The following is an 11,656-nucleotide window of genomic DNA, read 5'->3' as shown; positions in this document are numbered from 1 at the left end:
AGCCCACCACACACACACAACGAGGGAGTGACGTGGACTCAGTCAACGCCTGCCTTCCTATCCCTTTCATAAGAAATGTTCAGATTGGAGATGTCGCCATTAGCATTATTATTGCCACTCGTATTTATCCAAATCTTTTTGGACAGGCCGTACTAGCTGCAACACCCAAATCAAAAACCATCAACCTATGATCTTGGTTCAATTTGGGGATTCTTTGTATTGCTCCCAAACATAGCATTGATGTGTGAGCATTCAGTTCAGTAACATGACCAAGATTTAGTACTACAAGATTTTGTTATGACCAATTGACCATCTTTTCATGAGAGGAGCACCAATCAACCAACTAGGCTGTACGGTGAACTTCAGTGCTCTGCTAACTGCTATCCTGACAGTATTCTACTACATATCGAGGCAGAACCTGCTGCTTCCTGGGCTAGAAAAGGCCACAATAGGCCGCCCAACAAGCTGCTCATGGTCTATTCATTTTTGTTCTATGGGCTCTGTTTCCAGTTGTGGCCCAGTTAGTTGGTTGGGTCTATTCTGCCTTCTTTTTTTGTGGACAATCCCATTTGTGTCTACTTTGGCCCATATTCGAGTTATTTTGAGTTAGGCCAAAATTTCTGGTTGTCTTTAGCAGCAATTTGGACCTTCTTGTCTTTTTTTTTTCTTACTTATTTTTTTCATAGCATTTTGGGCTTGCCAAGTTTTCCACATATCCCTCTTTTTTCCTAGTTTTGATTGGCCTTTTTTTTCTTTTTTGTTCCTTTATTGTTTCGTTTTTTTTCTTCTTCTGTCCTTTCAGTTGGTGACTTCAAGGTTATAGAGTATTCAATGTGGTGAAAATGCTTTTGATATACTTTAACTTGGAGTCCTGCAAAGTATTTGTCCAATCTTTTAGCAGTTTGACATCTTATAGTTTTGAATGTTACACTTCATCTACACTAAGGGTCAGCTTGGATCCCTTGCCGGGTCAAGTGCCTCACCTGGCTGGGCAAGAAGCACAGTGTTTGGATTTGCTTGCTGCCTGCCTCGGTGCCTGTGATAGCAAGCTTTTTGCTTGCTTGCTGCAGCAAGCCGATTCAGCCCCCCTTAAGGCTAGTTTTGTTGGGCAAGGCGAGGCTAGCAAAGCTAGCAAGGGAACCAAGTGGACCCTAAAACTTATGGATATTTTCCCACCTGTATTTTTTTATTTTAAATGATATACTTTAGTCATCTTGTACAAGTAACATGACATGATTTTTCCCTATTTCTTCTTTTCATGTTTTCATGCTTTTGGTTGGTGGTTTGTAGACACTTTAAGGGAGGAAAATTAGGTTTCTATATATTGCATTAATATAGCAGTTCGGAAAAGACCGATAAGAATTTTATAATTCCAAATCGAAGTTCAATAAATTATATTTCCAGTTACTACATCGTAATTAGTATATTGTTTATTTATACTTTACTTTTTACAAATTAACTCATAATTGTGTGTATGCATGTGTCATATGTGAATGCATGTTAGTACTCCCTCTATTTCTTTTTAATAGAGCACATTAGGATTTGGAAAGGTCAAATTTCATAAACTTTGGCTAACAATTATTTAACTAATGTGCATGCTTAGATGTAACACCCAAAATCTCCAACTTTGCATTTTACTAAAACTTGCTAGAAACAATTTTGCTCGTTTAAGGCATATAAGGTCATTTTGCATTTTTCTAGGCATTTAAGAATTTTGCTAATTAAATAATGAAATATAGGATTTTATTGCACCCATGCCGCTGCATATTTTTTCTGTTGGAATGCTTGAAGTAGGATTGGTGTTTTACCTCCGGCTGCTGTTTTGTGATTTTCTGTCAGTAGGTTCCTGCTCTGGTGTTGTTTCAGTTTTTAGTTCAGCCTTTGTCCCCGTTGCAGTTTGTCAGTTCAGTTCCTGTGTGCGTGCTTCTGTTTTCAGTCTTGCAACAGGTTCGTGCTTCTGTGTTGCAGTTTGTCTCTGACTCCTCTCTCCGGTTTAGTTTCTGTTAGTAGGTGTTTTATGTCAGGTTTCAGTTTTGAGCTTTGGTTTGGCTGTCGATTGTTTTTCTGTAAGCCGGAGTGGTTGCTGTCAAGTTTCAGAGTTTCAGAATGTTTATCTGTCCAGTTTCAGAGTAGCATTGGCGCTGTTCTGTTCCTGCTCCTTTCAGCGCTGGGCAACAGCAGCTATTGTGGCCGGGTTCTTTTCCTTCAGCCCGAGTTTTTCTTTCAGCCCAGCTCCGCCTGATCCTTGCTGCTGGCCCAGCAGCTCTCACACCAGCCCAGCTCCGCTTCCTTGCTGATTTCCCCGCAGCGGCCCAGCAAGCCTTGCCTCGGCCCAGTCAGCAGGCATCGGCCAGGCCTATCCCGCACCGCAGTCCCCTTCTCTGGCCGCTGGGGCCCGCCATCGTCTTCCCCGGCCAGCTCGCACGCCCGGTCCGCCAGCGCCCGTTCTTCAGCGCCGCTTCTTCCGCGCGGACTCGGGTCCGAGTTCGTCACGCGGCCGCGTCCGACTGGGCTCTGGACCCACACGCCAGGGCTCGTACAAAGGCCGCCGCTATCTTCTTTGCTCCCCAACCGCAAACGCTTCCGCATCTACAGCACCGCGCCGTCGCAAGCTCGCACCTGCGCCATCGCTCGTGTGTCGTAGATCTGCGCCGCCATCGCTTCTCCGTGCCCAACGACGCCACTGAAGGTCTCGTAGCGTCCCTATGCAATCACACCTCGGAAGAGTGGTATGGTGTCTTGCAAACACCGCATGTTTTGGTCTAAAGTTCTTTTGAACTTTTACACAACTTATGGGTAAAAATGTACAACCTCTACAGAGTGTAAAACTGATAGATCAGCCATGCTCACGGTTAAGAGCGGTCTAGATCCTCACATGATAATGCTATCGAAAGATGGATTTAAATTGTTGTCATTTCATTTATGGTTATGTTATTACTCTATTCATGTCCTTGTTTAATTTCGGGTGGTATAAACTTACATCTAGTTAATAGCTAATAAAATTTGGCCAACTAAATTAAAAGGTGATGTTGATTAAGTCTTAGCCATACCTTGATTTGCCTTACATCACTGTTCCCCACAACTTGTTGAGTACCAACCATAAGTGTACTCACCCTTGCAAAACCGCTGTTCAGACCAAGCTAATCTAGAGGAGTACCTGCATGACTTTGAGGAGTTCTAGGCGTACGGTTCTTCGGTCAGCTGCCTGTGGAGTCGTCGTCAGTTTTGAAGTTCCGCTGTGTAATAATTTAGGCTTGTTCTTTATAACTGTTTAATACTCGCTCTTTATTCTTTATGACACTGTCTTTATTATTCACTTATATCGTACATGTGTGTAACTTGATCCTGGCGCACATGTATTCAATGCACTTGATTTTGTCCTTGAAATCGGATGTGACATTAGAGTATGAAAGTTGTATTGATAGATTGATTCGTATTTTTTTAAAAAATTTATCATGTCATTGAATATACAGTAATTGATGGCATATCTTAAGATAAATTGGTGGTCAAATTAAAGTACATCTCTGGAAAGGTTCTTCGAAATCCTAATATACCTTATAAAAAATGAAAAACAGTTCTATGCCACTTCCTTTCAATATTAAAAATTTCAATCAATTTTCTGGGTAAAAAAATTCATTATCACTCGCTGCAATCTGAAAACTGTCAATCAATTTATTGGGTACAAAAAAAAAGTCATCACCGCATGCCTTTTTTTTTTTGCTCAGAAAAGAGGAGACTGACCCATCAGTATGTATATCAATAGCATGCTCTACTTGCATGTATATACAGTCCTTGCAATGATTGGGTACCTAACACGTGACGTGTACGAGAAAAGGCCAGCATATTTTATTTATACGTTGTGAAAACTTGTACATATTGGACTTGTGACTTTATTTATAGATCGATCCAATAAGGTCACTTTATTTTATCTGTCACGATGTGAACCCTTAGATCGATTGTAACGAGTTAAAAATCAGCAAGTGCAGTTTTTTACGGGGTCATCATGCATTGTGTAGTGTGGTACTGATGATGGAAACCCCAACTGATTTCCTTTTCAAGACTTGTAGAAGCAGATCCCGTTTACTACTCGACCATTAATTTCTGCATCATTTTCAGTGTAGATCTGTGTGTATACATAGATTCAAACAAGACGCGTGCTTACGTTGTTTAATTAATTTCTTCCCTCAGGGAAACACGATAAGGCCGACCATTGGCCTTAATTACCTTGCTATTTGCTGCTGAGTTGCAAATTCTCTGATCTGATGTGATCTCGGGTCAATGCATATCCAGTGTCAGTCAGTTCCACACGATATGGCAGACGCATATCTCAGTTTGGTCACCAGCTACGTACATACACATCCACACGCTATGTTAGGTTTCCAGTGACAGTTAATCCATAGAAATTGTGGTCACCGTGCGTGTCTGCATCACTCATATGTATTTATCTCAAGTAATAACCTGTGGGCAAATTAACAACCGCAATTTGCACGGATTAGCTAGCTAGCTACGAACACGGAAGGTCGTTGGCTGATCATTGTTAGCATTTTGCGCGTGGAAAGACTAATCGGCCAAGCACATGGGAAAAAAAGGAAAGAAATGCTGCTTTAATCTGGGGGCATGTTTGCATTTGATAGAGGCCGGAGTCCTCTCGAGCTAAGATCCGCGATGGAATATAATCATGAACACGCGCATCATTTTGAGCCCCACAATAAATAGTACTCCCTACATTTCAAATTACTATTCGTTAATTTTAGCTTTTCTAGATATAAAACTTTTGCTACGTATCTACGTCACTAGATTCATATAAAAAATTTTACATCTAGAAAACACCGAATGAATTGAATACTAATTTTGCATCTACTCACCTGTCGCCGCAGCGACCATATCCCCTCGAAATTTCCGCACGAATCCTCCTCCCGCGCAAAACCGACGGAGCACACAACTATCGTAACTGGGCAAAAAGCACAGAAGCTTCGCATGTCCTCAACAAGCTTGACGTTGACTCTGGGTCAATGCCCGCAGAAGGCACTTGCTCAGTCGACGATCCAGCGGCCTACAAATACGTGCCTCTCGATTGGCATGAAAACATTCGGTAGCAGCTAGCTTGCTTGTCATCAACACACATGCATGCATCTGTCTGACCTAGCAATAAGCACGTGCTAGTAGTAGACGTGAAAGCAGGAAACATGGCCACCAGCACTGCAAGGTCGACGGCGGCGGCGGCGGACTTGCTGCTCTACCTCTCGCTGTCGACGGCGAGCAAGGTCATCGCCAAGAAGGGAGGTGGTGGAGGCGGCGGCGCGTTCCGATGCCGCACCTGCGGCCGCTGCTTCCGCACGTTCCAGGCGCTCGGCGGCCACCGGACCAGCCACAAGCGGCCCCGGGTGCGCGCCGACGGCCTCGAGCTCCTGCTCGGCGCGAGGCCCGGCAAGGGAGCCGCCAGCGACGTCCACCGCTGCAACACCTGCGGCATGGTGTTCGCCACGGGGCAGGCGCTCGGCGGCCACATGCGACGCCACAGGGCGGTGCCGGAGACGACGGCGACGGCGACGGCGTTTGGCGATAGCGAGGATGACGCGGGCCACCTGCCCATTAAGTTAATCGAGTTCATATGAGTTGAACCATCGATCGATCAGTATCATCATCAAATTAGCTAGGTTTATTTGGTTTGGAAGTGGTTGCATGACAAATAAACATTTCCATTAGGCATCAGCGAATGCGCATATATACGTCACAAGGTTTTTTTTTCATGGCCAAGATTAACGTTCACTATTGGAAAACTGATTATTCATCCTGAGACTCAGTACCGGTTGCATTTTAACCCGATACTAATGTGAGCATTAGTACTGGACCTAACGGATAGTCCCCGAGAAGCCCCCGTGAACCTCTTTAGTACCGGGCGAAGACTCCACCCGGTTCTAATAACCCCATCCGGGCGCGTGTCTAAGGATGAGGTTGACAAATTCATGACCGGTAGTCCACAAGTGTGCGGGTGGCAGTGGCTCACAATGCAAGCAAGAGCCGAGGCAGTGAATTCGTTTGGTACGTTGCATTGGTTGGTGCAAATTGAAGGAAGACCATGCAACATGCGATGAGTTTCCTGGAAACTTCGGAGATGTCAGGCAACAGTGACATACACAGCATGTACTTGAGCTGCATGCATGTTCTGGGAAACTTCCTAGGCTTCATCTTTCGCTACATGCATGCATATACATGCCCCAACAGCAAGGCACGGATATGCTTAACAACAACGACTGATATGATGATGACTATTGGCTTATTGACCGTTAAGCTACGTGATGCATTCGAACATTAGCATTACATTATTCCCTTACCTTATTAGTCTTTTATTTTGGGGTCTTGGTACGGACACCACCTGGTGGTTCTTTCTTTTTTTTCCCAAGCATTCTTTTCACACTAGCTAGTAGGTAGGTAATATGCAGGAAAAATTCTCCAAGCATTTTTAATTTAATTTAATTTAATTTAATTTAATTAATTATCATATACATGTACACGAAGGTCTTTGATTTCTTATATCTGAATGAAATAAATGTAATATATGCACAGAAATTCAATGACATAGCTGGCTAGCTACCTTTCCAAGTGGTCACAACTCACGAACAGGTCCTTTTTCTTATATACGCATGATGAAAAAGAATAATTAAAAAATATAGAAAGACGTGTTCGTACAAGTCCAGCGCGTTCCTTTCATTTCTTAGTAACATGTACATGAACGCGTTGATCGTCGATAGGATCTATAGAGAGATAGCATTGCTTGCACGCAGGTTTCTCAACAATTCGATCTACAAAGGACATGCATGGTTCATCCTACTACTATACTATAGGACTTTTTCTCAGTAAGTTGCAGTCGTCGTCGAATAAAAGCAGAAGAAGAGACACAAGAATGAACGCTAGCTGCTGCACGACGATTTGACGAGCCACGCATCAGGCACGTACTAGCTGCATGCGTGTGTGGATGTGGATTCCTGCATGTACAACCTCAGGCGTACTCTCTGCGTACTGGCCACCGGACCAGCCACCTCACGCGCCGCCCGCCGGCGACCAAGCACCACCACCGGCCAAAGCCCGTGATGGTCGTCCACGCGTGCGCCATGTGCGGGCCGGTGGGCTTCTCCACGGGCCAGAGGCCCTTGGTGGCCACATGAGGAGGCGCCGCGACGGGCCTAATACGGAGAATTCTGCCTATGTGGGCCTTACAACGATCATCGCGCACGAGAGGCTCCTCAGTTCGACCTCGTTGCAGCTTCTCAACCTGTTCGTGTAGATCGCCGTCGTTTGGGGTGCAAATAGTGCTCCTTATAAAGTTCTTTTTTTTTTCATAAATCAAATTTTATGTGACAAATAAATGCGTGTACCAGTTGTAAATTAAGCTAGGGCAATTTAATAAACATGGAAAATATTTACAAGCTAAGCAATATACCACGTATATCCTTAACAACCTTAAGCTTGCATGTGCTCAACATGTATGTAGGAGGCTAGGAGCCCAACCCTTTCTTTTTCTCCCTAATGTTGATGTGAGGCATGTCTTGGTGATGTCTTTTTCCAGATGACATCCTATTGTGCTAGAACTGGAAAGTTCAAGTTGGGTGTAAGGCTAGCTATCGCCCATGAAGAGAGAATTCAAGAAGGAGTATCAGAACCATTCTGGGTGAAGGATCGTCATTTTGCAGGTACATGTAAGCTTGAACTATTTTAGATACTCAAATTAATTTGCCAATATTGAATTTGAGATGAGAAATGGATGTTTGACTTGGATTTGACTCACACAATCTCAAAAAAGTTTTAAAAATTTGATATATTTTTAGCAAACAACATTTTACAATTTTATGGTATGCTAGAGAAATGGCTGGAAATCTATCAAACGTCAGTGCGAGCATACTAGTAGTAAATGCAATAAATATACATTTGATATTTTTCAAAAAAAATCTTGTTCAATCTATATAAAAGTTGCAATCATGTGAAAGCTGTACCTTCATGCAAAAAGATAAGTAAGAACTGAAGCCAGACAAATGAAATCTATTAACAAAAAAATTCTATTAATCAAGAATCTACTATTTTTTACACATTAACATGATATGATTAGTTTCTGTATGTTGATCTGGGTCCATCCATCTGTTTTTTTCGTTTGTCTATATTTTTTCCATAAGAATACAAATCGAGTCGCCTCGTGCCATGTGGTGAGACTGATTAGCTAGTTACTCCGCTGGTTCCATGCAGGAGAGTGGGCGTGTCACTGGCATATGGCCGGAGGATGACACTGCTAGAATTAACCATCCTTTGGTGGTGCAAGCAAGAATAGCTAATTTAGTGACTAAATAAAATAAAATTATATAGTTTAAAAAATTATATACACATATATATATATATATATATATATATATAGTTTATTTAATCATACTATTGTTCAAAACTTAGGGAGTATATAATGAGACATATTCTTTAGCATAAAATAAATAGAAAAGAACTTTCTTAATTTCTTTAAATTAATGTTATTGAGAAAGAATCTCGCTCAAACTTGATTAGGCACATTACCAGTCATTTTCACTATATTAATACTGTTGTTTTAGTTTGATGCTTTTAGTTTTGTTTTTTTTGGATGAAAGGCACAACCCTTTCTTTTTCTCCCTAATGTTGATGTGAGGCCACACTTAACCTGACAGTGAGTATCAGTGGAAAGCTCGCAATTAATGAAACAAACTTCATCTTCACAACATATAACAAATGCGCTGCTCTTTGTATAATTTGGTATTATAATTTACAAGCTGTTTGTCACGGCAAGTCAGCCAGGGGTATGTACCTTTCGTCCCAAGGCTTAGTACCAATTGCATTTTGACTCAGTACTAATGCTCACATTAGTACCAGACCTATCGGATAGCCTAATTAATCTATTAAGCCTAATTAGGAGTATTAAATGTAGACTATTTACAAAATCTATTACACAGTTGGAGGCTAAACGACGAGATGAATCTATTAAGCCTAATTAATCCATCATTAGCAAATATTTACTGTAGCATCACATTGTCAAATCATGGACTAATTAGGTTTAATAGATTCGTCTCGTCGTTTAGCCTCCATCTGTGCAATTAGTTTTATAATTAACTCATATTTAGTTCTCCTAATTAGCCTCCGAATATTCGATGTGACACGGATTAAACTTTAGCTCGAGGAACCAAACGCCCCCTAGATGTGGCAGCCTCGGAGCTGATCGATGCTCTGTGACGAGGGAAAAAAACAACAGCCTTGTTATTCCACGCTCGAGTATCCAATGCGCCATGTGGTTGCGGAAAAAAACATGTGCCCTCAAGTAACTCAAAATCATGTGTACCTTTGCCCAGAAATGTTGGATAAAACTTGGCCTCTTCCCTGATCTTTAAGAAGACCCTTACTCCATCCTGAGTAGTTTCAAAACTCAACTACAGGTGCCTTTTTTTATGAAAATAATAATTATTATGAGTTGGTGCATATGGATGGCTCGTAATGATTACATGTTCAAATGCATTTCGCCGAACATCTAAGGAGTTCTTATTCGATTCACTGCTATTTATACTCTGGTTATGCACAGAGTAAAGGAAGACTGGCATCAACCTATGCTTCAATGGCTCGAGCATACTCTATAATTCACATGATTTTCTTTGTAAGGTTCTTTTTTCAATATATAACCAGCAGGGGTAACCCCCTCCTATTTCATAAAAAAAATCATATGTACAGCAAGGGCAGACGAAAAGATCAGCCGCCCCTGATAACAGGGGCAACTACTACAGCATCCGGCCCTAGAAATGCATTACTAGGGCCGAACGAGGGGGCGAGCTGCTCCTAAAAAGCCCCAAATTACCCGCGCGTTATGAAAAAAACATAAAGTAACCCAAATCATGTGCATATAATGCTAATTAATTAATTCAGTCCAAACAGAACATCAGCGTCTCAGGGATGATGTGGAGTGCACCTAAAAATGCAAACTTTTTCTTGAAATGTTGCACCTTGAAGGTTAGTTTTCATGACTACTTGTCATTTTTTTGATGAGGCCGAGCTATTGACAGAGTACGTACACAACCAATAAATTAGAAGTAGCAGGTAGTAAGTGGGTTAGGTAAGTACCCACTGTCTGGCTTGGCGTGATCGGCTGTGCTGGTTCCACGAAGATGCCAATATATAGCAAGGACATAAGACAAAGGAAAGAACAACCAACAACTGGGCTTGGTTCCAGCTGGTAGCTAATCAATAGGGGCGTACGGGTGGATTCGTGCGTCAATATTTTTTCAATCATGTCATCAGGCCGCGGATAAAATGGGCTTATGGTTGGCTAACCTTTAACATTCTTAGAACTGTTGGCCATTGTGATAACTTTGCATGTGCATCATTTCTACCTTAGTGTATAATATAATTGAACCAGTGGCTTTGCGCTATTTTTAGATCAAGGAATAAATGATATCCGAGGCTTGGAAGAGGTTAGCATGAGAGCCAACATCTGCGCTGCAGCAACTCCGAGAGGACGAGTAAAATGAAGCGGCTTATTGGTTGCTCCCAAGCAAGATTTTTTGCGATAGAAGTATTTATTCTCTTTCTTTCTAGTGCGCTTGCATCACTGTTCCACTTCAGACCACCCCAGCCGCGTGGCCTCCAGGTCATCCAAATCTCTAGGGGAGATGAGATGCACAGGGAACCTAGGAGCGCTCTCTGTGCTCTGGTATCGGACCACGCAAGCACAGAGACACATGCTGCTAGCCATCTTTCCTCACCAATCAGTGGTGTGGAGCTCTGATAATCCATGCAGTGCAAGATTGGTCATTGATTGGCAGTGATAGAGCACGCGTTCTCGTGACCATACAATCCAACAAAGAGAACAAAATTGTAAGAAGGGGAAGGATTTGTACTCTATGGAAAACTACTACTGGATAATAGGGTACTCTCAGGGAGAATATTTCATAGTGTCAGGGGGAGGGATCGGTACAATTCACGTGAAATTTCTACATAGATCTTGCACAATCGAAGAGCTGAACCAGAAGTAAGGTGCGTGACTTTAATTTGGCTCCGATCCCCATATCTTATCTATAATTCTTGCTTAATCCACCCATCAATCCTTCATTCTCTCTAGTCTCTACCTAGATCTGAAGCACATATTCCCTAGCTCTATCTTTCAAAATCCTGCTTAATCTTTTCTCGATCTAGCTTGCTTTCTTTCTTTTGAACGAAATATTAAATATCCTCGATCTAGATTTCCACCCTATTATTTTTTTTCTTTTTCCTGCTTGTTCTCGATTGTGCTTGAAATCCTAGCCGGTAGCAGCATGTTCTTGGTAGCCTGTGTAAATAGTTCAATGTTATTCTATTTTCTTCATTCTATCTTAATTAGATCCACAATTCATGCAGGTGACATTGCATTAGCAAGGTTGTAGGTCCTTCTGATAAAAACACATATGTTGTAATACATATTAGTCATATTGAAATTAATTAAACTTTATCATTATATATCACTAGTAATATTAGGTTAACATAATTACTAATTTGTTGTATGGATAATTTTTTAATAGTTTAAATGGTGCAAGTAATTATTTCATTAGTAATATTAAAATTAACATCATTTGTAATTAGTATTTAGTAATATAAATAAGTTTTAGATGGTTTCGTTAGGTACTTT

The 11,656-nt window shown here is 41.7% G+C and overlaps 1 protein-coding gene across 1 annotated transcript; it reads left to right on the top strand.

The window, feature by feature from the left end:
- Window positions 1-5,100: 5,100 nt before the first annotated feature.
- On the top strand, window positions 5,101-5,791 carry LOC101761193 (zinc finger protein ZAT8). Its single transcript, XM_004979998.2, has one exon. It carries the CDS (start codon window positions 5,187-5,189, stop codon window positions 5,613-5,615), a length of 429 nt encoding a protein of 142 aa, XP_004980055.1. The 5' UTR covers window positions 5,101-5,186; the 3' UTR covers window positions 5,616-5,791.
- Window positions 5,792-11,656: the final 5,865 nt, after the last annotated feature.

The sequence above is a fragment of the Setaria italica genome, chromosome VIII (assembly GCF_000263155.2).
Source record: "Setaria italica strain Yugu1 chromosome VIII, Setaria_italica_v2.0, whole genome shotgun sequence".
Taxonomy (NCBI): Eukaryota; Viridiplantae; Streptophyta; class Magnoliopsida; order Poales; family Poaceae; genus Setaria; species Setaria italica.
This window is presented reverse-complemented; position numbering and strand designations above follow the sequence as displayed.